This window comes from Motacilla alba, chromosome 3 (assembly GCF_015832195.1).
Source record: "Motacilla alba alba isolate MOTALB_02 chromosome 3, Motacilla_alba_V1.0_pri, whole genome shotgun sequence".
NCBI lineage: Eukaryota > Metazoa > Chordata > Aves > Passeriformes > Motacillidae > Motacilla > Motacilla alba.
In genome coordinates this window covers 104,832,111-104,855,786 of record NC_052018.1, presented here as the reverse complement: position 1 = coordinate 104,855,786, position 23,676 = coordinate 104,832,111, and the positions used below count along the sequence as shown (strand labels likewise).

Sequence of the window (23,676 nt, the reverse complement as noted above, 5' to 3'; positions counted from 1 at the left end):
GGGCCCGCGACCAATCAGAGCGCGGCTGGGGCGCGGGCACGAGCCAACCGGAGCCGGGAGAAAGGGCGAGGACCGCGACCGATGGCAAGCAGCCAATCGGAGCCGAGCGAGAGGCGAGGCCGGGGCGGCCGCTGCCCAATCGGAGAGGCCGGCGGGGCGGGGCCAGCCAATGGGAGCGGCGCCGCTGCCCCGGCTGGGCGGGGGCAGGAGGGCGCGGCGTCGCTCCCTTTAAAGCGCATCGGCCGCCGCCCGCGGGAGCGCGCCCCGGGGCGCGGTCGGGCGCCGCCGGGGCTGGCCGCTCCGTGTCGGTGTCTTCCCGGCAGCTGGGCAGCGGCGGAGGATCCCCGGGGTTGGCCAGGGCCTCGGCCCTGCACGAGCTGCTGTGGCGGCGGGAACGCCCGCGGCGATGGCGAGCCATGGAGCGCCGCGGGGAGAGGGTGCCCTCAGGGGTGAACAGCGGGACTGGCCAGCGGACGGGCCCGAGGAGGAACAGAGCGGCTGGACCCGGGGGCACGGCGGGTTGAAGCCAAAAGGAAGCCGAGACCTCTGACTGACTCTTTCCTCGAAGCACTTGGGAACTCCGAACGCGCTACAGGGAGAAAGGAAGAAATCCCCGTCAGTCCCGCTGAATGTCTCCAGGGAAATGCAGCAAAAGGAGGAACCTCGTCGGCCAGAAACTGCAGCTGTCATGGACAAAAGCCATTTGTAACCTGGAGACCATGCCCAGAGCTTCAACAGCTCAGAAGGCATCGCAGATTATAAAGCATGTGCAGGGCAGAGCATCCCTAGGGACAGACCTGAGGGCAAGCCTGTGACACTGCAGCTGGACGAGTGCACTCTGTTCTGGTAGAAAGCATAAAAGTTCCCCTCCAGCAGAAGTACTGTCTCAAATGGCTCTGCCTCTTGAAAAAAATGGGACATCAGAGAAATCAAATAATCATAACAGGGTGGTACTGGTTGAGGGCTCCTGAAAGGAAGCAGAGATGGTTCAAGAGCTGCATTGAAAACACTGAAAGAAACAGCCAAGTCGATAGGGGTCAGACCAGAAAACAAAGAAAAGGCAGCAGCTTCTGCAGGGACCTGAGCTTCTCAATGCACTTAGCAGTGACAGAGTTTTCCATGGATGCAGTGTTATTCTAGGCAGACTGTAAAATGTGGCTCGTACCAGTGAAGGAATTAGACTCAGAAAAGTGGCAGCAGCAAAATGTCGCAAAGCGGCCTAAAACATCCATGGTTTCTACTGTCAGTCTTGAGTACTGTGTTTTCAAAACATTACCAGTAAACATTTCAGGAGCATCTTCCTGAATACTGATGTTTAATTTGTAGTCTGTCCCTTGCACCTCCTCTTTTTACTTGCATTTGTCAGGTCTGCATTTCCTCTGCTGTTGAGGTTCGGGTTGCTCAGTAACATGCTGCTAATTCACATCAGACTCCAGTTTGACTAGATGGACAATCTGAACCATCATCAAACTTTTACTTCTTGTTCCCTGCCTACCTTCCCAGCCCATTTCTGCATCTCATAAATGGATCACAGCAGAGTTGCCCAGACCTCCTGACTTGCTCACAAAACAGCTTGACTGCTGCTTTAATGCATTTGCTTTCCTTTAAGTAGGTCATTAATGCACAAGAGGACCTTTGCTTTCACCCTTGACAGCCTTGGTTCTCTAAGAACATTTTCTAGGGGATCTTAGCAGAGGCCTTTGTGTAAGACCAGCTGGACCAGGGATGAGCTGCATTTTCATAGCATTCTGCCAATTCATGTGGAAACCTTGGCTTTGCAGCCGCAGAGAGTCACACAATGGTCACGGCCTTTATCGCAGCATTTTCATCCACCTTTCTTTGCCCTCAGCTGGGTATCACCACTGCCTTTCTCCAAAAGCAGCTGCCTGCTCCAGAGGAGCTTGCTAGATCCAGGGTCTTGATTTACCCTGAGAAAACCCATTGCAGTCCCTTTCCAGTTGTTTGCTTTCATCCATTTGCTTTCTAGTCTGAGTCACCATTCCTGGATATTTGTGGGTACTTTAATAGCATTGAGTGCTCCAGGTTTTCAGCGATGCCTGCTCACTTCCAGGAGACCAGAGGCACCTCCCTGCTGAGCCCAGGGCAGCCTGCTGAGGTCACTGCCTTCCAGGCACTTCCCAAGGGCTGGCAGTCCTGCTGCTGCCCCTTTCCCTCACCTTCCTGAAGGATGCCCATCACTTCCAGCCACCTCTTCTCTGCCCTGGGCTGTATCATGGTTTACAATCTGTGATGCTTTCTCAGAGCTGTTGGAGCTCAGGGCGCGGTCCCCAGGTCATAAATGGTCTTTGCCTGTCACAGCCACCGCTTGCAGTTTCTGGTTGATGAGGTTCCTCTTTTTTGCTGTGTTTTCCCTGAAAGGATGTTCAGTGGGACTGAGGTGCATTTCTCTGCCACTTTTCCTCAGCCAGTTCCCTTCAAGTACTTCTTGCAGCTCACTTGGGGTTTTTTTTTTGGCCTTCTGGCTTTTTTACAGATGAATTTATATATTTGTTCTCAGGCTGTTTCAATGTGCTTTATTTATTTGGGGGCTTGTCTGCACAGCCTACTCTTCATTTTTTTCCTGTCTTCCTGTTATATTGACTTTGTGCCTACAGCATGACCTACCCACAGCTGTGCTCTTCCACACATGGTGGCTTTCCCACTCTTTGGGGTCAAAGTTATCCTGTGTTTCTCACTGCAAGTCCCAAAGCCTGGTTATCTTCCAGCTTAAACAGAGGCTGGTAGAGATGTCATCACATTCAGCTGCTTTCCCAGTTCCTCTTATGCTTGAGGCCTTTCTGTGTGCCAGCCACCCGCTGAGGTTTGCTTCATTGTGGATATGATCCTTGAGGACATCAGGGAAATGCTCTTCACTGTCCAGGTAACCCATTTGAAATGTGCCTTCACAAAAGCCTTTTACTTATTTTCTTTTATGTGTCGCAGTTGAAGCTCTCAGCACGGTCCCCAGGCCACTGCCAGCCTTTCTCCATTACAGCCACTCCCTGCTGTTCCTTGCTGGCGAACTTCCTCCGCTTCCCACAGCTCCCCTTTGAGGATGTTAACACGACTGATGGATTTCCCCATCTCTCTCCCAACAGCCTCTGAGCGCATTGCTGTCGCTGCAAAGGGACTTTTCGGTGCCAGTGATGGGGTGCAGGTTTCATGGGCTAAGCTGAAGGTGCTTCTCCCCCCAAGTCTGGAGCTGGCAGCAGCCAGAGAGCAGCTGTGTGCCTGGGAACCCTGGTGTACCCTCTCTGTTCCCTTCCATTTCATCCATGATACAGATGCATCCACACACCAGCTCTGGCACCCCGGTTCCAGCACAGAAGTATCTGTTCTTGCTCTGGCTCCTTATCTTGATATGCCTTGTTAAAGCAGCTCTTACTGCTTCCCACGCAAATGTTGTCACCTCCCGTCCTAGTCTCCAGTGGAGACTCAGGGGTTTTATGATTCCAGCTCACGGATGAATCATCTTGTCTTTAGCCCCATCGCTTGGTAGGTTCCTCCAGCACCCCTCTCTTGCCTCTGTCATGTGGATACCTCTGTGGTGTCCTCCTCCCCTGGGTGCCTCCGTGGACAGAGGCCCTTTGCTCCTCCCTGCATCCTGCAAGAGACAGCTTGGATAGCGAGAGCCAGTGCTTCTGTGTCCTGGAGGAAAGGAGATTTTTGCAGTGTCAGCTTGCCCTCTTGTGCCTCACATTGCTCTCCACTCGAGTTGCAAGGTCTCCTTTCATTTTTAGAGGCAGGTTGCTTTGGCTGCTGTTTCTCTGCTCTTCCAGCCCCTCTGGGGATTGCTGTTTATTCCTGGGTTAGGAGAACGCTCCCACAGCCAAACTCCTTACCTTGTTGCACCTGTCTAACCCCGAGCTCTTCTCCCTTCACACAGGACCTCCACCCACCTGCATCAACCAGTCCACACCCACTGTGGGACATGTGAGCTAAGCCTGGATGCTGGTCCAGTGTCTCCATTTGCCAAAGACACCACAGGTTGGATTTATACGTTCCTGGTGGCAGCTGAGATGCCCCAGGGCATTAGATCCAACAGGGACCTACAGCTACTCTGTCAGCAGCTGGATGCAAGGAGGGCTGCACTTCCTCTGGCACTCTGTCACTTGCACTGGTCCTTGCTCTTAGGTCTATGCCTGGTTTTGCTCACAGCCCATCTCCAGAGACCTTAGAGCTTCCCCGTCTTCCAAAATACATGTATCTACAATGAGCATTTAAAAGTTAGAGAGGAAATACACTGAAAAACCTTCCCTGTGTAGCTAAGACCTGAATCACTTAGAAGAAAGTTTGGAGTTAAGTGCAATAAGCTGCTCAGGCTGATAGAAGAGCAGGTGCAGAGAGGTATGTCCACCACGTAATGGAAACCTTTTGCCTTCCTTGACCTGCTTTATCTGCACACCAGCCCCTGGTGGTGCCAAGCCCACCTGTACCAGAGCCCTGGGGCTCTCCAGGGCCCTGCAGACCGCCTCAGCTGGGTATCAGCCCATGCCTTCCCCTGCCTTCTCCCCCCGGCAAGGAGCGATCGCGGCCCCAGTCCCTCCCGGAGGGCAGACATCCCCGTCAGGCCAGGCTTCCCAGGGCGCCACTGCTTCGCCTGGGGCCTCTGCCGGCCCTGCGGAGTCCGGCTCTGCCCGGGGCAGGACGTGGGCTGCAGACGGGCGGGCACGCAGCCGGTGGCCCCGGGGAGGGATGGGCACAGCCGGGCAGCGAGCCGGGCCAGGGGCCCCGGGCCCGGAGGAGCGGCGGGCGGCGCCGGGCCCGCGGGTGAGGCGGGGGCCGCCGCAGTCCCCGCCCGCCGCCCGCCGGGAGGGGCCGAGCGCCGCCGCCGCCGCAGAATCGCCGCCGCCGGGCCGCGCCGGGCGATGCCGCGCCGGGCCCGGGGCCGCCGCCGCCGCTGCCCTGCGCCCCGGGGAGCCGCCCGAGGTAAGCGGGACCCGGGGGGGACGGCAGGCCGGGCCCGGCCGCTGTGGGCAGGGGGCTCGGGGCGGGCGGAGCCGGGGGTGCCCCGGCGCTCCCGGGGGACGGAGCTCGGCGGGGCGGCCCCGCTCGGGCCCCGGGGCGGGCGCCTGTCCGGCGGGGCCGCGCTGAGCCGGGGCCCGGGGTAGCCGCAGCCCCCGCCGAGGCTCGGCCAGGCCGCGGGGTGCCGGGCGGGCGAGCCCCCGGCCGTGTGGCACGCTCCAGATGTGCCACATCCACGGGCTGCCCCATCGCTCCCCCTGAGAGGCACCTGTGTCTGACAGGTTCAGGCTCCGCTGCCTCCCGCAACGTGCCAGGATGCTGCTGGGCCCAGGGATGCACGACTGCGCCGGACGCCTGCTCCCTCAGCCAAAAAGCAGGAGTTCAGGTAGCTTGTGCCCAGGGCCCTGTGCCATCAGTGCCAGCACCAGGAGCAGCCGTGTGCGGGGGTGACCATTAACTGTGCGGCCTCCATCCCGCTCCCAGGCATTTGCTCCGTGGTTCAAGTGCCACCTGCACGCTGCTCCCTGGATGAGCAGGATGGCGTCCCGGGCGTGCACAGCCCCGGCGTGGCAGAGGCGGGCTCGGCGTGGGCAGCCCTCGTGCAGCGCTGTGCCACACAGTCATCAGCCCAGTTTCATCCTCCATTTCATCCGGGGGGCTGGCTCCCCTCCAGAGCAGCTGCCAAGTTCTTCTGCCTGGTGAGGCCCCAGCTCTGTCCTCCCTCCTTGCCTCTGAAGGCAGCTGCCTGCAGCTGTGCTTGGGTCAGGGGGAGGGAGTCTGACAGCCCTGCTGCCGCACAAGGCAGGCAGGATGCTTTTGGGGACGGTGCTTTGCTCTGCCCCAGCCCAGGAAAGCTGAGCATCCCACAGAAATTCAGTGAGCATCCCACAGAAATTCAGGGCCTGTTGCAGAGCTCCTTGTGTCCTGGAGCTCTGGGCTTGTGCTGCTTTTCCTTGCTTTCAGTTTATGGTGTTGGGGCAGGGTAGGCATTGGCAAATCGCTCTAGGCAAAGCTCTTGGGGGGTGTGAACCTGAAGGAAACTGAATATCGGGCCAATTTTTTCCCTCCCACCCCACAAGACAGCCAAGCTAAAAAAAGCCAGGCTTCATCTTGTGCTGTGCATGAAAATAAAGAAACTAAAAAGAGCAGTTCTGCATCATAGCATTGAAGGGCTGGCTTGGGCTAAACACGCAAATCTAGTCTTAGCTTGCCTTGTGGGGGAAAAATATAAGCAGTAGCACTGCCTGGGAAATCCCATGGAAAATAAAGCATGTACCCTTCGTGGTGACAGAGGCTAGTCAGTGTGATGAGCTACGAGAAAAGGCAATGGGATTCCAAGTGCTTGAAGTGTCCCAAGTGTCCAGCCTGCCCCACCATGTGCTTCCTAGGAGCTGGGTTTCAGCCAGCACATGCCACCAGGATGGCCTGGTCGGTCTCAGGAGCTCTTTGCCTAGAAATCTGCAGGTTTGGAACAAGCCAGGCACATAGGATGGGAGAAATCTCTGAATGGCTCCCTCCCTTCTTTCAGCCACCCACAGCTGTTGAGGAGAGGGTGGCCGGAACAGGGTGGGAGGAAGGAGGCCCAAGGGTGGGAATAGGAAATCTCAGCAACTTCCTGATGACCCTGCCTGTTCCTCTGTGCAGGATGGTTCCCCCACCACCTGTCAGCAAGCCCCATGTGTGCCTCTCCACAGTGCTCATCATGACCAGCCTTGTCCTCATGGATGCCTACCTGGTGGAGCAGAGCCAGGGCTCCAGGAAGCTGGGCATCTGTGTCATGGTGGCAGTGGGTGATGTATGCTTCCTGCTGGTCCTCCGCTACGTGGCTATCTGGGTCGGGGCAGAGGTAAAGACAGCTAAGCGAGGATATGCCATGATCCTCTGGTTCCTCTACGTCTTCGTTCTGGAGATCAAAGTCTACTTTGTATACCAGAATTATAAAGCTGACCGGAAAAGCTTGGATCTCATAGCCCGCAAAGCGTTGACCTTGCTGCTCTCCATCTGCATCCCAGCTCTCTACGTGTTGTTGGTGGCCACAGAGCACATGGAGTATGTCAGAACATTCAAGAAGAAGGAAGATCTCCGCAACCGCCTTTTCTGGGTCATTGTGGACATGCTGGACGTGCTGGACATCCAGGCCAACCTGTGGGAGCCTCAGAAGAAAGGGCTGCCGCTCTGGGCTGAGGGCATCATGTTCTTCTACTGCTACATCTTGCTCCTGGTCCTGCCCTGCGTGTCCCTGTGCGAGATCAGCATGCAGGGGATCGGCATCGTGCCGCACCGGATGATGCTCTACCCCATGCTGAGCATGCTCACCGTCAACATCGCCACCATCTTCATCCGAGGCAGCAACATGGTCTTCTTCAGGGATGCCCGGGTCTCCAGCATCTTCATGGGCAAGAACATGCTGGCCATTGGCATGAAGGTCTGTATGTTTGTGCAGTACCAGCGGCACCAGCACCACGCCCCGCCGGGGCCGGACCCGCAGCACAGCACCCCAGCCCAGCTGCCCACGGGGCTGCGCAAGGCCCGGGACCAGCCTGCCTGCCCCGAGGAGCTGGCCCAGGACAACACGTGACGAGCCAGCAGGAGCTACAGCCTGGGCATCCCCACGCCTGGCCGTACCTACGAACCCAGGGCAGGCTGCGGAGCTCCCTGCCTGGACAGAGGGACACGACCCTGCTCCCTCCTTCCCTGGGCGAAACTGCTCAGGAGCCCGAGGGGCGCATGGCGAGGGCCCCCACAGCAGCCTCTGTAAGGCTGCAGAGCAGTTTGGAACCTCAGCACCCCACCTGGTAAAACAGAGAGCAGGGGACGAGGCCAGGGCTGCCCGCCATGGGGTGTGTCTGGGTGAGGCCAGGCAGCCCTACCCAGTGCCAGGCTCCCTACCAGTGCTCCCCGGGCAGCACTGCTCTCTGGCCAGCCAGGCTGCTACCCGGGGACACAGCGGGTCACCCACTTTTCTGTTGTGGTTGGCCCTGGCTCCAGTGTGGTCCTTGGCAGCAGCCTGCTCCCCACTGTGTGAGCTGAGGTCCCCATGCAGGGGGAGCAAGGCCTGGGCCTCCCCCTGTTGTCACCCCTCTCAGCCAGCTGCAGGCTTGGGGGGACCCAAAAAGGGGTGACTGTCCTTTTTTTGTATCTCCCTCTTTGCAATAAAATACCTGAGCCCTGCAGCCTTTTCATGTCTGTGTCCCTGCCAGCAGGCAGATCTCCCCCACTCTTCTGGGGGCCTCGGGTGACTGGGTGTCTGTTCAGCTGCAGAGCGTGTGGGAAGGCTCACTCAGTGACCACCTGGGGCTGGGGACAGCATCCCAGGCCACTGGGTCTGGAGCCATTCCTCCTGGCCCACAGGTCCTTTGAGCTCCAAGGGTGTCACTGACAGGGTGTGTGGCAGTGTTGTCAGCCACATCAACTGACACCAGTCATGCTCAGGGAAACCCACGGCAAGTCCTCACACTCCAGCTGGAGGGACACCAGTGCACGTCTGCCCAAATTGCCTTGAAAACAAGGAAAATAAGCCAACTGCTTGAGGCTGGGAGGCTACTGGAAAGAGCAGCTCCCCAGCAGTAGGAAACTCTCTGGAGATGTCGGAAGCATCTGCTTCCCTTGGAGCTGGTGCTGTGATGCTGCCTCCTGCCCAATCCCCTGAGTGGCACCTCAGCCCTGGCTGAGCTGGGAAATGCCCCAGGGCTTCCCCTGCGGAGGCTGCTGGGCCAGGAGCTGGCAGGCACACGGGCCACAGGCTCACTGCTCACCACCGCCGTGCTGAGCAGAAGCAGGTGACATCCCAGCGAGGATGTCCTCCTTGCAGGCAGGCACAAGGCTGCCGCAGGAAGACTTCTAGTTCCAGAGGGGCAGGAGGGAAAAGCAGGACTTTAGGGATGCACCAGCCTTGCACTTGCTGCACCAGACCTACAAGCAGCAGGGGATGGGGACACAGGGAGTCAGGAATGCTGAGGAGTGACCCCTCAGCAAGGCCCTGGCAGCAGGTCTCCAGCCAAGCTGGCACATCCCATGTCTACTGCCTTCCCCCGGCTCCACCAAGTCTTCTCACCAGAGCAGGACTTGCATCACCCACAGGAACTACAGTGGAGGTAAGTGGTTCAGCAACACCCTCAGCTGGCTGCCCTGCTCCTTGCTCCATGTTTTGCTCCCAGCAAGGCTGTCCCCAGGCCCCACACAGCACAGCTGTGCCCAGGCACTCTCCCAGCACACTCTGACCTGTCGCACTGGGGTTACCTGGGCCACCCCCTTGTCAGCACAGCCATGGCAGACAGGGGAAAGAAGGAACAAGGAGAAGGAAGGGGGCTGGTGGGATATTGGAGAGAGGCACTGGCTCCCCTAAGGTCAAACACTTTTGACTGTAACAAACTGACAGTGGGAATAAAGAAAAACAGGTACTTTATTCCACACAGGATCAGTTTCCTAGAAGCACTAATAACCATGTGGAGATGACCCTGAGAAACAAAGGTGCTCGGAAGGAGAGGTCCCAAGCAGCAATAGCTGAGCAGTCACAGCATGCCTTGTGCATGAGGAAGGCCAGTCATACCTAGATTGCATCACCAGGAGCAGCCCACATGGAGTGATCCTCTCACCTTTACTCATCTCTTGTGAGACTACTTCCAGACACCGATCCATGCTGGGCCACCAAAACACAGCTGTTGGTTGGCTGGGCTGACTCCAGCTGAGTATGTGAAAGGTGGCAGAGGCTGGAGCACTGCTAGGAAAGGCTGAGGAAACAGGATTCATTCACCCTTGGAAGAAAAGACTTTGGGGAGACCTCAGAGAACCCACCCCTCAGACCTGTGACAGAGCTGCTGAGGAGACAGAGTCAGGCACTTCACTGAGAACAAGACAATGATTGTGGACTAACACCGGGCAGGTTTCCTGGACGAGGGAACAAAAAGTTCCATCTTGAGAACCTGAAGCAGTCAAGCAGAGGCCAAGAGAGGTGAAGGCATCTGTCCTTGGACATTACCAGATCCCACCAAAGCAGCTCTGGGCAACCTGATGTGAAGTCAGGGTTGCTGCTCTGAGCAGGGATTGTCCCACATCCTTTTCTGCCTCAGTGGAGGTCTGAAAGAACCTGGAGTAGAGCCAGCAGTGTAGGGCAGGACTCACACTTTCCTTGCTGGAGTTAGAAATGAGCAGGTGCAAGGGCAAAGACAGCTGTCATCACCATCAGCATCTGCACGACACACTTGTCACCACCCAGGCATGATCTAAACCACAAGCAAAGCAGATACTTCAGCTACAAAAAAAACCCCATTAGTTCCTTCAGTTCAGCCCCTGCTCTGCTGCCTTACAGCATCACTGTGCAGTGCAAGGCAGATCCTGGGAAGAGGGATAACCATCCTCCAGGCCTGGCCAAGGCAGAATGAGCCAGTGCCAGACAACAGCATGACTGTCCCAACAGTCACAAGTTCTTCTGTGAGGGCAGATGGCGCTTGTCTTTGATGGCATTCCTCTTCCTCTTCTTGTTCAGGAAGCTCTCCACCTTTCCACTCCTCTTCAGCTCTGCATACTTCTCAGCTAGTTCCAATTTTCGCTTCTCAGCTACAGAGGAGAGGGAAGTCAAGTTTTAAACTGAAGCCCAAAACATCTCTACAGAGCAGCCCCTTCTCACCTCTCCCTCCCTGGTCCAGGCTTAACTTCTCCCTGGAGTACCAGCACTAGAACAATTCCCCCACAGCTGTGTGGAATAGTATGGACACCTTGCTCCCTGTGCTTGAATTCCTGCCAGCAGTACTCCCTCTAGATCTTCCTGCAGCACGTTCACTCCGAGTACTTACATTTCTTTAGGAAGAAGGGTTTCTTTCCCTGCTTGGCCAATTCCCTCTGTTGTCTTTTCAAAGACAGCTCCCTCTCTCTCAACTTCTGCTGTTTTTTCTGTGCCTGTTCCTGCTGTGTCTGTACAAAAAGGATGGCCCGTGTCAGCATCGAGGCAGACCTCAGGTGACACATTCTTTCTCCCAGTGCCTCCCAGAGAGGAGACGCTGCGCTGAACTCACCATACGGTTCAGGAGCCGCTGAAGTTTCTCCTTCTGTTCCATGTTCCGGCATTTCTTCAGCTGCTTCTGAACCATCTGAAGAAGAGAGCAGAAAGCTGCATGACTACCTGCCTGTCACCTGCGCTGTGAAAAGCCTTTGAAGAAGTAGCCCCTGCCAGGCAAGATTCTTCCAGGCAAGGACAGGCACAGAGCATCACCTCCTTCTCCTGCTTCTTGATGCCATCCAGGAAGCTGTATGTCTTCATAAATATTTCAGGCTTATACTCTCCAGACAGGTCATCAAATCGAGGGTCTCTCTGGACCTGTCAGCAGGGAAGGCAAGAGCTGTAGCCAGTGTTACCCTGTTAACAGCCTGCTTACTCTCCCTTCATGGATCAGCCATTTTTATTCCCCCAGCAATGTTATGCTCCCACCACTGAAATATCTGCAGTTGGCAAAGATCGAGTACGATGGTCAGGGTGGCATCCCCAAAGTCATGCCTGCATCAAGTTTATCATGCAACAGATATCTCCATATGCCAGTCTGCCACCTCGGAATATCCAAGAATAACAGCAGGAGTGCTGCTGTCAAACCCCTGCAACTCCCAGACCAAAAGCTGGCTGAATATGTGTTGTCAAGGTGATGGATTTGGGAACTCAAACCTATCTAGATTCTCACAGATTAACTGGGTCAGATCATGCAAAAAGGAAGGGACAAAAAGAGGTCTCTAACTGTGGAATTTACCATATTTTGATGATCCAGCAATGATAAGTCAAAAGTTACATTCAGATTGGAAAGCAGATGGACATCTGAACTTCTGGGAGAAGTACAGAACAATGACCGTGGTCTGCAGTGGAACTGTCACTGGTGGCTGTCATTGCACCTTCTAGAAACATCCATGTCACAAACTCTCAAGTTAACCTGTAGCTGCTCCAACCCACCCACTGTTCTTCCCAGGGAAACACTGTCACTATCTGCACTCCCCAGTGGTCCAGCCCTGTCCTCCAGAAGTAGCCTGTGCCATCTGCAGTAGCCCCATTCCCAAGTGTGTGCCCTGTCAGCAGCGCTAAGGCAAGTCCTGAGCTGGGGAGGGGCAGCACCCACCTTCTTCCTAACAGGGACAACTTGTCGCAGGAAAGGTACAGGCTTCTTGGCTGACATCTCCAGTGGCCTGAAAACAAGAAAAAATGTATTTAAGAGGAGCAAATGTCAGAATGAGGCCCAAGCTAATATGCTGGGAGGTCATTTGGACCCTCAGAAGAACATTACTGCACAAGAGATTCTGCCAGCTCAATCCTTACCATGACAAAGAAAGCAAAGAGGTGGCTCAGTCAAAAGCCAAAGAAGGCTACGAGAACCAAATACATCAATATGTGGTTAAAGCAACCCTATAAAGAACCTGGAACAGCTCCAGTGTACAAGTGGCCACCACCTGCATCAATAAATGTGTTCTAATGATTATTTCTTTCTTGAACTCAAAGAATGGCTGGGGGTGGAAGGAACCTTTCCTTAAGTAGAGTCACCAAAGCAGATTGCACAGGATTGCATCCAGGTGGGTTTTAAACACCTCCAGAGAAGGAGACTCCATAACCTCACTGAGCAGCTTGTTCAAGTGCTCAGTCACCCTCGTAGTGAAGTTTTTCCTCATATTCAGGTGAAACTCCCTGTGTTTCAGTATTGCCCCTTTTCCTGTCACTGAAAAGAGCCTCCTGGCCCCATCCTCCTGACACCTGCCCTTTACATATTTCCAGTGATAAGGTCCCCTCTCAGTCATCTCTTCTCCAGGCTAAACAGTCCCAGCTACCTCAACCTGTTGTCATAGGAGAGATGCTCCAGACTCCTGATGGTTTTTTGGTTTTTTTTTCCCTCTAGTGGATCTATCCTCTCCAGGAACTCCACGTCTCTCTTGTCCTGAGGATCCCAGAACTGGACCCAGCACTCCAGACTGGCCTCACCAGGGCTGAGCAGAGGGGCAGGATCACCTCCCTGACCTGCTGGCAATGCTGTTCCTAATGCAGCCCAGGATCCTGCTGGATTCTTGTCCCCCAGGACACTGCTGGCCCATGGACAGCTCGTTGTCCACCAGGACCCCCAGGTCCTTCTCTGCAGAGCTGCTGCCCAGCAGGTCACCCCAGCCTGTGCTGGTGCCTGGGCTTGTTCCCCTCCAGGTGCAGGAGCCTGCACTCGCCATTGCTGAATTCCAGGAGGTTCTTTGCTGCCCAGCCTGTCCAGGTCTCATGGAATGGCAGCACAGCCCTCTGTGGACCAGCTACTCCTCCCAACTTTATGCTGTCAGCAAACTTGCTGAGGGACACTTTACCCCTTCACTGATGGAAGAGTTGAACAATACTGGACCCAATACTGACCCCCAGGGACATCACCAGTGACAGGCTTCCAACAGGACCCTGTGCCACTAATAATGACCCTCTGAGCTCTGCCATTCAGCCAGTTCTCAATCCACCTCACTGCCATTCATCTAATTCACACTTCCTGAGCTTGCCTAAGAGGATGTTAAGGGTGTCAGTGTCAAAAGCCTTGCTGAAGTCAGGGTACACAACATCCACTGCTCTCCCCTCATCCACCCAGCCAGTCATGCCATCACAGAAGACTACCAGATTGGTCAGGCATGATTTCCCCTTGGTGAATCCATACGGACCACTCCCAAGAACCTTCTTTTCTTCCACCTGCTTAGAGATGGCCTCCAGAATGAAGTGCTCTATCACCTTTCCGGGACTGGTCTGTAGTTTCCAAAGTCCTCCCTTCCTGCCAGACTGGAATGCTACTGGCTTCCCTCCAGACCTTAGGCACCTCTCCTGCTCCCCATGCCCTTTCACAGGTGACAGAGAGAAGCTGAGCAGTAACATCTGCTGAGAGCACCCACAGCCAGCCACAAGCGACACTGGGGCAGGAGCACAACCCCACAAGTTGTGTGGCACAAGTTTTCCAAATCCCTCTCAGGGCAGTGCTCAGTGTATTCTCACATCCGCTGAGGCTACAACCCTGCACAATGCTCTGGAGTCACTGCTGAAGCCAGCTCAGTGCCAGGGGATTTTCCTGAAACCCTTTCTTTGGGAAGATCACTTCCAGAACAAAAACATAAGAGAAAAAGCATGTGGGATTTACAGCAATACATTACTTAAAGGATTAGAGGAATTAAAAGCAGAATTATGCAAAGTGTGTGGCAGAAATAGAGACACTGAGAGAAGATGTTGCACTACACAAAATCCCCCAGAGTCTTGGGTAAAAAGTAGAGCAGAAACATTATCCTCAACAACTCTTTATGGCAGGAGAAACGTATTTTGTGTTCTCTGCTTGAGCATTGAGCAGAGATTCAGAAATAAGATAGGGAGTGCCAGTGTAACAGAGGAAACCTATTCAAATCACTTGGGTACCACTCTGAGGACTGAAAACTACCTAATTACTGCAAAGAAGGGGTAAGGGTATTGCTGTTACCAGTGGGGGCCTGTGGAGAGCTGTAAAAAGGTATGATAGCTTTTGTTGTGTTGAATACAGGAAAAAGTCTGTGATGGCAAGTACTGCAGAGAGGGGGAAAAAGGAAAATGAACATGGAAAAGCCACAGATGAGACAGCAACAGAAGGATGAAAGGAATTCCAGAACAATTGTAACTCCAGCCGGTGAGAGACAGGCAGAAGATACTGATAAGCTGGAAGGGGTTTAGGAACCAGCAGGGCAACTATTTCAGGTCACAGTGGACACTGTCATAAGGCTTGAGAGGCACACCATGCCAAGGGTTACGAGTGCCTTAATACAGAGGGTATAAAGGCATTGAGTGCCAATTTAACTGTCAAGTGACAGGTGGCTGCTGGGGATTCGAAGAGAACAGGACATTAAGAGCTCTGAAAACAGCACCAGACCATTCCCAAAGGAAACTATAGTGACAGGCATTATTGTCCAGTACATTAAAGGAGATCTATGCCAGCTCCAAGGCAACATCACTGCTGTGAGGAGCTCCCAGTGTAACTTCTGGAATGCAGAGAGCACACATGCACATTTTTCTGATCACATAAGAGCCTCTTTACCCCTTTTTGCCTTGTTGCTGCTTCAGTGTAGCTTTGGTAGGCTTTGCAGTTTTCTTCCCACCAGGCACCTTCCTGCTGACTCTTGTCCTTGCATCACTCTGCACCCGCAGGAGTTCCTCAAAAGACATGTCAGATTGACCTGGAAGAGATCAATTGATTGATTGATTGATCAGGAAGAGAGCACAGGGCACACCTGAACGGAACAGCTTCTCAAGGCACTTCTCACCCCCAAACTCCACCAAGAGGGATGCCTCAGGGCTTGAGACAGCGACACAAGCATAGAGGTGCCATCCCTGTACAACGGCACTGCAGAAAGAAACCACTGCATCTCTCAGCCTCTGATTCCTCTCCCATTGATCACTTCAGTCTTTACCACCAGAGCAGAGCAGCTTCCCCCTCTCCCCAGAGTGTCTTTGCTTCTCTCTCCACTCAACAGCACACACAAGACCAGTACAGTTTTTACCAGCTACAAAGAGCAGTACGAGCTCTACACTGGGCACTGTGAATTCTGAGGGGTCACCTCTCAGTCCTGACTTTCCCACTTTGATGTTTCTTTAATATCCCTTAATGTCAGTAACCTTTAATGCTTCTTATAACCAGAATGCAAAAATATTATCATTTCTATTATCATCCTATTCTTTATTCTAGATTTGTACTTCTAGGTGTTCAGAACCAACAACTGAAAGCACTTCAGTCAGCACTTGGATACGCTCATTCCACTCTCGTGCAAGGGCAAGAAGGGCTTTGCACTGTGTCCCTTCTGGAAGGGAAAGCCTCGGCAAACTGACTTAGCTGGTGTTTGCCTGCTCAGCACCCCTGAGCAGCGACAGGCACGTGGTCTTTCTGAGCCTTTGCAATACAAAACACACCAACTGTGGCCAGCAGGGACCATCACAGCCCGTCTGTGATACCTCGGCCAGATGCCAGGAGCCCCCCCAAGCTGCTCTTGTAGCCCACTCACTCCCAAACCCTTCCCACACAAACCCAAAACACTGTCCCATGAGAGAGGTTTGTGTGTGCTCTGCCAAATCCAGGAAGCAACGTGAGGTCAGTCACATTGGCTCAGAGCACGGACTCATCCCAAGCACTCTCATCCTGGCAATAACCAAGACCTTCAGAAAGTACTCTCATCATCCAGAAAACATAACGGGCACAGCCAAGAGCTGCCTCAGTAAATGTTTTCATTTTGCTTGCTCTGAATGCTCAGGAACTCGGCTCTGATGACGCTCATTAGTGCTCTGAGGTGGGATACAGGAACAGGGACTATCCAGTCGGCTGCACAAGGGACAAAGGAAATGTGAATACAGCATGATTTCATTGCACCGCTTCCCCTAAACACTCCCCCCTTATCCGAATTCTGAACGAGGACAGCCAAAAGGACAAATAAAGCACTGAAAGAAAGGAATGATGATGCAGAAGATACTCTCAGCACTTGATGAAGACAAGGCACCATCACCTGCACTCCAATATTCCGTTTGGCTGAAATTCCAAAACAATACTGTTTAAATAGCAAAGACTTCAATGAAAATGAGATAAAGACACCACATAAAATGAAGCCAAAAGGAGATTTGGAATAAATCAGACAAAGCAACAGCATGCAGAGTTTCCATGATAAAGTATTTCATCACTGGTACAGGAGACCAAACCTGACTACCTGAAACCTAATAGGGAAAATGATTTCCACATGGCAGTATCAGTCCACAAAATACATCCTACTGCCTATTTCTAGGAGATTGAATTAACCACTCACAGTGATAAAACATCACTGGACATCACTATAAAAAAATAAGCCTGTTCTGGAGCAGAAGTAAATGGTCCCAGCAGGCATTCACTGCTGGGCAGCAGATTTGGCAACTGTGTGTGTGAAAAGGTTCTGGCTAAAAAGGCAGGATTAGCTTATTTTCCTTCTTCCTCGCATTCTTTTTTTTTTGTGGACCTAATTTCCCCATTTTTGTCATTCCTTTTTATCCCTTAGAACATAACTTACCCGTTCTCTGGTGTCTCTGTTGTCCATTTAATTTTCCCTCCCGCCATTTTTTCCCTTCATCCATTATTTTGTGGATTGTTTCCTTCTTTTTGCACCTCTTGAGAAGCTACTGTTACCTGCTGATAACAGGGGCATTTCCTGCTCTCAAGCACAGCCTCCTGTGCTTCCTCTCCTCCCACAGACTCCCGCGGCACATGGACACCGTATGCCTTCCTCAGCTGAACCTGCAGGGAGCTATACCACCTGCAGAGCACATCAGAGTGTGCAGGATGCAAGAGCAGATGGCCTAAAGAAATACCTGATATCTGCCCAGTCGTTCCCTGCTGAGACAAAATCAATGCTGGACTCCAGCAGAACTCCTCCTGCTCCAGAAACAAGATCACAGAGTGCCCTGACAGATGGCAAAAGCAAAACTGCTGTTCCCATTCCCATCCAGCTGCGGGAAGGAAAGGGTGTCTGTGGTGATCGTCTCTCTGAGCTTTGCTCACCATTTCCTCACCAGAGGAAAACAAAATGCCTACAACAGATGGCGAGGCACCTTGCCCACCTCTGAATGCCACTGCCAAAAGCTCACCTCCAGAGATGTGCCTCCCACACAGACACACCCTGGAGAACCTTTCACAAGGCAGCCAGTGACTCCCCACACCTGTGACACGCTATGTTGTGCCCTCAGCTAACACTAATGCCTGCTCCCTCCCAATTCCCTTCAAGGGCTTTTGCTGTATTTTTTGTATGGTTTTCATTCTCACTTGGATCGTTCTGAGACGAGGAAACCAAGCTGTGTTCGCTGCCGTGGATGAGAACCCCCAGCCCCGACCCTCAGCCCACACAGCGGCGCACCGCCTGCTTCCTCCCCTCTCCTGCCCTGGGAGGGCCTCCCGAGCTCCTGCACATCTGCACTGGCACACAGCATTGTCCCCGAGATGGGCGACACCTTCCACACAACCCGGCCTGCTGCGAGGCGCGTCCCTGCCGCGCCAGGGCGGCTGGAGCTCACTGGGTCACCATTACGGTCCCTTCCAGCGCAAACCACGTTATGGTTCTGTGATTCCCCGCGCTGGGAAGGAGATGGGGACAAGAGGCCCCCACACGTGTTCGTTCAGGGACCTCTCACCCAAACCCTGCCGGTGATCCCGAGCTGCCCAGCTGGGCAGGCGAGGGAGGGATGCAGGAGCTGGAATACGAGAGGGCACCGAGCTGTTTGGCAGCTCGCTGCCCACCAAACGAGCGCCGGGAGCCGCGCCCGGAGCTGAGGCTGCCGCCTTTCCCGGAGTCGCTCCCGCCGGGCCCCCTCACCTTTCCCGCCAGCCCCCGCCACGCTCCCGCCGGCATCGCTCTCGTCGCTGGAGCCAGAGCTCTCCTCTGCCGGCTCCAGCCTCCCGAGAGGCTGCTCCGCGGCCGCCTCGTCCTCGCTCTTTGTGGCGGCGGCGGCGGCTCGTCGCCGTCCTCGTCCCCGCCCCGGCCCCATCGGCCCCGGAACGGCCCGCGCGGCACCGGCGGAACCGGAAAGGGAGCACGCGCAGGCAGGGGCGGTCACGTGGGGACGCGGCGTTTATTGTCTTTTTTTTTTTTTTTTTTTTTTTTTTTAATGCAAAAATCCTTCCTTTCTGAGGAATGGGTCACGTACACAAAAGGCCCTGGCGATATCCAACTAAGAAGTCAATGAGTGTTTTTAAGTGAGGCACCCTTTGCGCTGCTAGACTGAGTCGTCCCGATGCCGGATTTACCGCAGCCCAGACTAAGTTTCTAACACGAGCACCAAGTGTACGGAACGAAGGTTTGCCACGGCCTCCAACTGGATCAGCTGCAGTGTTAGAAGTGACCAGCAGGCTGAAAGGAGATGTGGTTACACACAGTGGCCTGCATTAGGAAAGGTACAGCCAGCAGACCAAGGTGTGTCAGCATCTCTGAACACTCGGCACTGCGAGAGCACACTTGGAATGTTGCGCCCTGTTTTCTGCTCGAAAGGAAACCGGAGGAACTGGGCAGGGTGCGGCAGAGAGTTCCCAAGGCAGACAGAGGCATCGTCCTCGGCTTCCTCGGGACGAGGCCAGCGGCAGGGCGCGGCGGCGGCGGGCGGCGAGAGGCTGTCGGCCAGGGCGCGGAGCTGCTCGGCCAGCCGCCCGAGATCCCGGCCCGCGGGCAGGGCGGCGGCGCGGGGCTGCCGGGCGCGCAGGTGGGCCGCCTCCTCCTCCCTGCGGCGGACACGGGGTCAGGGGCAGCCTGGCTGAACGCCAGGTGCAGGTGATGCCCCCATCCCCCGAGATCCCGCTCACCTGAGGCAGCGGCAGGTGATGCCCCCATCCCCCGAGATCCCGCTCACCTGAGGCAGCGGCAGGTAATGCCCCCATCCCCCGAGATCCCGCTCACCTGAGGCAGCGGCAGGTGCAGGTGATGCAGCCGCCGTCCCGCCGCGCCCACACGCGCAGCCAGCTCCAGGCGCGGTCCTTGCGCAGCACTCGCAGCACGGCGGTCCCCGCTGCCGGCCCGGCCCCGGCCCCCAGCGCTGCGGGCAAGGGAAGGGACAGTGTGAGCCGGCAGCAGGGCACGGCCCCAGGGTGCCTGGGTAGCCCCGCAGGCTGCCCCGATGGGCGCTGCCACCGGGCACTGGTTTGGCTCCAGCGGGACAGAAGCAACACAGAGCAGTCAGATCCATAACAGTCCTGCCCTCCCAAAGAGATGGGGCTCAGGTGGGCATGTCCCTCTTCTGTATACCGTGGCAAAGCAGGATGCCCACCCCTAGCTTGGAAACTACTTACAGGCAGTGTATGGGACATGTAACCACTTCCCCACCTCATCCTTTTGGAGCAGGGAGTCACAACAGGGAGGAGGGCTGAATTTGCTTTGTCGCTGCTGTCCTGGATAGCCACGTTTCAGGCATAACCAGACCATGGAGCCAGGGGACAGCACACGCGTGCCTGGGTATGACACTCACCCAAGGCCCTGTGCTGGGCAGCTGCCAGGTCAGCATCCTCAGGGTGCAGGAGGCTGTACCACGACTGACCGACCAGCTCCTCCCGGTGGTAGCCTAGGTGGTAGGTGACGCTGGGGAAGACAAGGGGAGTGGGGACTGAGTGCTGTACGGAGCCTGCATCCCATACACAGGCTTGGTGAAGGGAAATGATTCTTGCTGCCTGAGATGTACAGCCGGGGCTGTGGTGCGAGCAGGCACCCCTCACCTCTCCGTGACATCAATAAACGTCATGTCCAGGAGATGCATGCTCTGGAATATGTCATCCTGGGAAGCAGCTTCGCCATCTGTGGGTGACTGCACAACGGGTGTGCAGAGAGCCAGGAAGGCTGTGGTGGAGGGGGAGGGTGGCCAGCGCAGGGCCACAAAGCGCCCGCACACTGCCACGACCCGATTCCCCCCATGCTGCAGCCGGAAGGCCTTGGATGTGCGCATCTCGCTGACAAAAGTGACTTCTGCAGGGAAACACACAGTTCAGACTGGGTCAGGAGCTCCCTCACTCTGCTGCCAGCAGGGCTGGCCCTGCTCTCAAATCACAGCCAAGGGCCAGAGCAGGGTGGCAAGATCCATGAGATGCCAGCCGAGACCTCCCTTACCCCTGCCAGGCTCCTCCCGGGCAAGGAGGAGCTTCTTGTGCACATCCTCTCCCACTCGCCCATCCAGGATGTCAAAGACTGTGTCCCCCTGGGCGAGCAGCTCCACCTGACAGAGAGGGCTGCCCTCAGAGACCGTGCCTGTCTCAGTGGGCCCTGGCTGGCATCGTGGGTGCACAGCCTGCTGGAGCCACAGCCCAGCGTCTGCTGGGGCAGCGTGCTGTGCAGGCAATAAAGGCACCAGGATGGGAATGGGGACAGTGACCACGAATGCCCAGTGAGCAGGCCTTACCACGGAGAGGCCCAGGACCTGAGCCACGTTCTCTGAGATGTAGACCAGCTTGCTGTCTGCTGAGAGCACAAGCAGAAACCCCGGGAGAAGGGAGAGTAGTTCCGTGCCAAGGGCCGGTCCCGTAGGAGGAGCCAAGCCTGTGGGGGGGATGAGGGTGAAGTGTTGTCTTGGATGAGGCAAGGGGCAGTGCCCCACACAGAGCAAGTGTGGAGTACAGCAGTGCTGAGGGTACCTGGAGGGAACAGCTGAGCCCCCCGCAGCCGGAGGCACACCAGGGCCATGATGTGGAGGTAGGAGAGGCGCTCCTTTTCCTGTGCAGAGATGGGCAGCAGGGAGCGCAGCGCCTGCAGCTCCGCATTGATCTGGTCTCGGCGAGCCTTGGAAGCACTCTTGGTTGACCTGCAAAGCCAACCAGCTGGGACACGTGTCCAGGGAGGGGAAGGGACAGCATTCCCTGCCTGTCATTGTGGGAAGAAACGCAAGCTCGGGGATATGGAGTGGAGATGCTCAGCACCTGGGCCAGCTGCTGCCTCTGGGAGAGCAAGCCTTGTGGGCACAGGTGGAGGAGCTCCAGCCTATCCAGGGGCACATGCTGCTGGTATGGCTGGTGCCTCTCCTACTGGGCACCAGGCTGGACAATGACCTGTGCTTTGGTGGGGAGCCCATGTGACACAACCTCCCCACCAGGGTGGAAACTGCATCCGATGTTGGAATGTGCACCCCAGCCCGGTACAATATGCCTTTCCCCCTAAACCACCTAAAATACCTCTGCCCTTCCAAATTCCTGCACCTCCTCCCCATGCACTGGCTGGCAGTCCCGCTGTCCCAGGCTGGTGTCAGCGCCTAGCAAGGGCCATCAGACCCTACAGCAGCTATCCCGGGGTTCTGGGAGGCCATCCCAGCCCTGAGGGAGGGCAGGAGATGGGAGAGAGCTCACCTGAACGGCCTGGAGGCGCTGGGCGCCTGCTTGGCCCTCGCAGGCAGGCAGCTCATCTCTGCCTGCAGTGGCCGGTGGCAGTGGCTGCAGAAGATGGTCATGCTGCAGGGGCTGGGATGGCTGAAGCTGGCAGGGAACCGCTGGCAGGCAACCGCTGCCTCCTTCGCCTCCGGCTGTGGCTGAACCTGCTGACCCTGCTGCTCCTGGCCTCCTTTTGTACCCTCCTGGGGTGCAGAGGCCAAGCCACTCACGGGCGAGAATTACCTCTTGTGACGCAACTCCAAACAGCTCAGGGCTATTTTTAGAAGGCAGGCTGCTAAAAATAGCCCTTGCAACCAGCTGAAATTTGAGAGGGGAAGTAATAAAAGGAAGCCAGGGTCTTTAAAGCAAACCTGCCGCTCAGGAGGGGGCAGTGACAAAGGCAGCAGGGATCTCCCTGTGGGGCACACATCTGCCCAGCTCCTGCCAGCCCTGCAGAACTTCCTGTGTCTAGTCTGCCTGACTGGGAGCTGCTCTCCAGCATCACGGACCTGGGTGCTGGGAGAAGGAGCTGATAAGCCAAGAAAATACACTGCAGAGACCAGGACCAAGGTGGTGAGCAGTGTGCCATGCTCAGGCCTGCAGTAGGTTCCTGGCAGAGGCAGGTTAGAGCCACAGCACCCCTGAACCCAAGAGAACCCTTTAAGAGGAGTGGGGCGTCAGTGACCCCCCTGCCTGATGAGTCCCTTTTCTTCCCAGAGGAGACTTCTCCCCCACAAAGGTTTGCTGTCCTAGAGGCAGCTGGCATGGGGTGCTGAGCCTTTCAGGGGCCGATTGTCTGCACTCAATGCCCCAGAGACTGAGATTCCTCCCAGTGACAGCTATACATGGACAGAATTGAGGCACCTCTGTGCTCAGCACCATACAACCCAACACCCTGGGTGTTAGGGCGCATTTCCTAGTGCCTGGCACCCTGCAAGGAGAGTAAGCTTGGTGCTTTAGTGCACAGCAAAGAAACTCCACCATTTATTTCACAGCTTGAGAGAGTGCCTGTGGCTGAGGCAGCTGATAGAGGGAGGGAGTTAGAGCCGCTGGACAACACTTGGTAGATGTTCACGTAAGTCCTCTTGGTAACCTGCAGGTGCCAAGGACCACAAAGGATGAGCCCAGGCTGGGGCTGCTCCCCCTCAGCCAGATGTGCTTCACAGCACACCCTGTTTCCCTCCAGGCCAATGCTGCTCATCCCCTTCACAGCGAGGTGCTGCCAGGGTGTGAACAAGCTCTTGTCACCATTGCAGGGCCTTCTGTTCTCTTGCCACAGGGTTTTCACTGCTCTCATGCCACTCCAGACTGCTCCGTTGTGCTTGCACTGGCCACCTCCTGCGGGCTGAGCAGCCCAGGCACCTCTGCAACCTTGTGCTGCTGGATGAGCACTTAACCCTGGCTCTGTGCCAGCCTTCAGGGCAGGGGAGACAGCCTGGGCCCTCTGCCACCCAGGTTCCTGGCATGCAGCCACCACCATCTGGGCTGCCCCTGTGACTTTACATGCCAGGAAAGGCCCTGAGTGCTTCCTTAGCTTTCTCTGTGCTAGCCCCACTACAGTTGCCGCTGGAGCTCCTCTTCACATCAGACGCCTCATGTTGGTGGGAAAGGGCTTGAGCACAGCCCTCTGTGCCACCCAGGAAGGCTGTCCCAAGCATCCCTCCACCTCCAGCCCTGAAGCAGGAAGCTACAGAGCATCCACCTACCTGAGGCAGTGTAGCCCAGGAGACATACACCACTTTCCTTCTGTCCTCTTGCAGGACAGCACAATTTTTGGGAGGAGGCAGGTACCCCATGGCAATGCTGCTGGGGGGCGCCCAGCTTCCCTTCCCCACCCCAGGCAGGGCTGTGGCTCACATCAGCCACTGCCTGCTGCTGC

General features: G+C 55.8%; 3 protein-coding genes across 9 annotated transcripts; 1 reads left to right on the top strand and 2 right to left on the bottom strand.

Annotated features, from left to right (window-relative positions):
- The first annotated feature begins 4,853 nt into the window (after positions 1–4,853).
- On the top strand, positions 4,854–10,228 carry LOC119698749 (transmembrane protein 121-like). 6 transcript variants are annotated; one of them, XM_038131196.1, is made up of 3 exons: positions 4,902–4,929; positions 5,247–5,350; positions 6,610–10,228. In XM_038131196.1, exon 3 carries the CDS (start codon positions 6,611–6,613, stop codon positions 7,541–7,543), a length of 933 nt encoding a protein of 310 aa, XP_037987124.1. In that variant the 5' UTR covers positions 4,902–4,929; positions 5,247–5,350; position 6,610; the 3' UTR covers positions 7,544–10,228. The 6 variants fall into 6 exon arrangements, with proteins under 6 accessions (XP_037987125.1, XP_037987124.1, XP_037987121.1 ...); XM_038131193.1 differs by having other exon boundaries at positions 4,905–4,929; positions 5,247–5,663; XM_038131194.1 differs by lacking the exon at positions 4,902–4,929 and adding an exon at positions 5,449–5,663 and having other exon boundaries at positions 5,035–5,350.
- A 153-nt stretch (positions 10,229–10,381) lies between these two features.
- RRP36 (ribosomal RNA processing 36) lies at positions 10,382–18,451 on the bottom strand. Its single transcript, XM_038132197.1, has 7 exons — positions 18,280–18,451; positions 14,997–15,135; positions 12,060–12,126; positions 11,174–11,278; positions 10,977–11,051; positions 10,758–10,875; positions 10,382–10,521 (listed from the first exon to the last, which is right to left on the bottom strand). The coding sequence occupies exons 1-7, from the start codon at positions 18,449–18,451 to the stop codon at positions 10,382–10,384; spliced, it is 816 nt and encodes a 271-aa protein (XP_037988125.1).
- A 103-nt stretch (positions 18,452–18,554) lies between these two features.
- On the bottom strand, positions 18,555–23,625 carry LOC119698748 (neuronal PAS domain-containing protein 4-like). 2 transcript variants are annotated; one of them, XM_038131190.1, is made up of 8 exons: positions 21,777–23,625; positions 21,072–21,238; positions 20,840–20,976; positions 20,551–20,656; positions 20,163–20,409; positions 19,919–20,028; positions 19,354–19,489; positions 18,555–19,178 (listed from the first exon to the last, which is right to left on the bottom strand). In XM_038131190.1, the coding sequence occupies exons 1-8, from the start codon at positions 21,875–21,877 to the stop codon at positions 18,830–18,832; spliced, it is 1,353 nt and encodes a 450-aa protein (XP_037987118.1). In that variant the 5' UTR covers positions 21,878–23,625; the 3' UTR covers positions 18,555–18,829. The 2 variants fall into 2 exon arrangements, with proteins under 2 accessions (XP_037987118.1, XP_037987120.1); XM_038131192.1 differs by lacking the exon at positions 20,551–20,656 and having other exon boundaries at positions 21,072–23,625.
- Between the last annotated feature and the right edge of the window lie 51 nt (positions 23,626–23,676).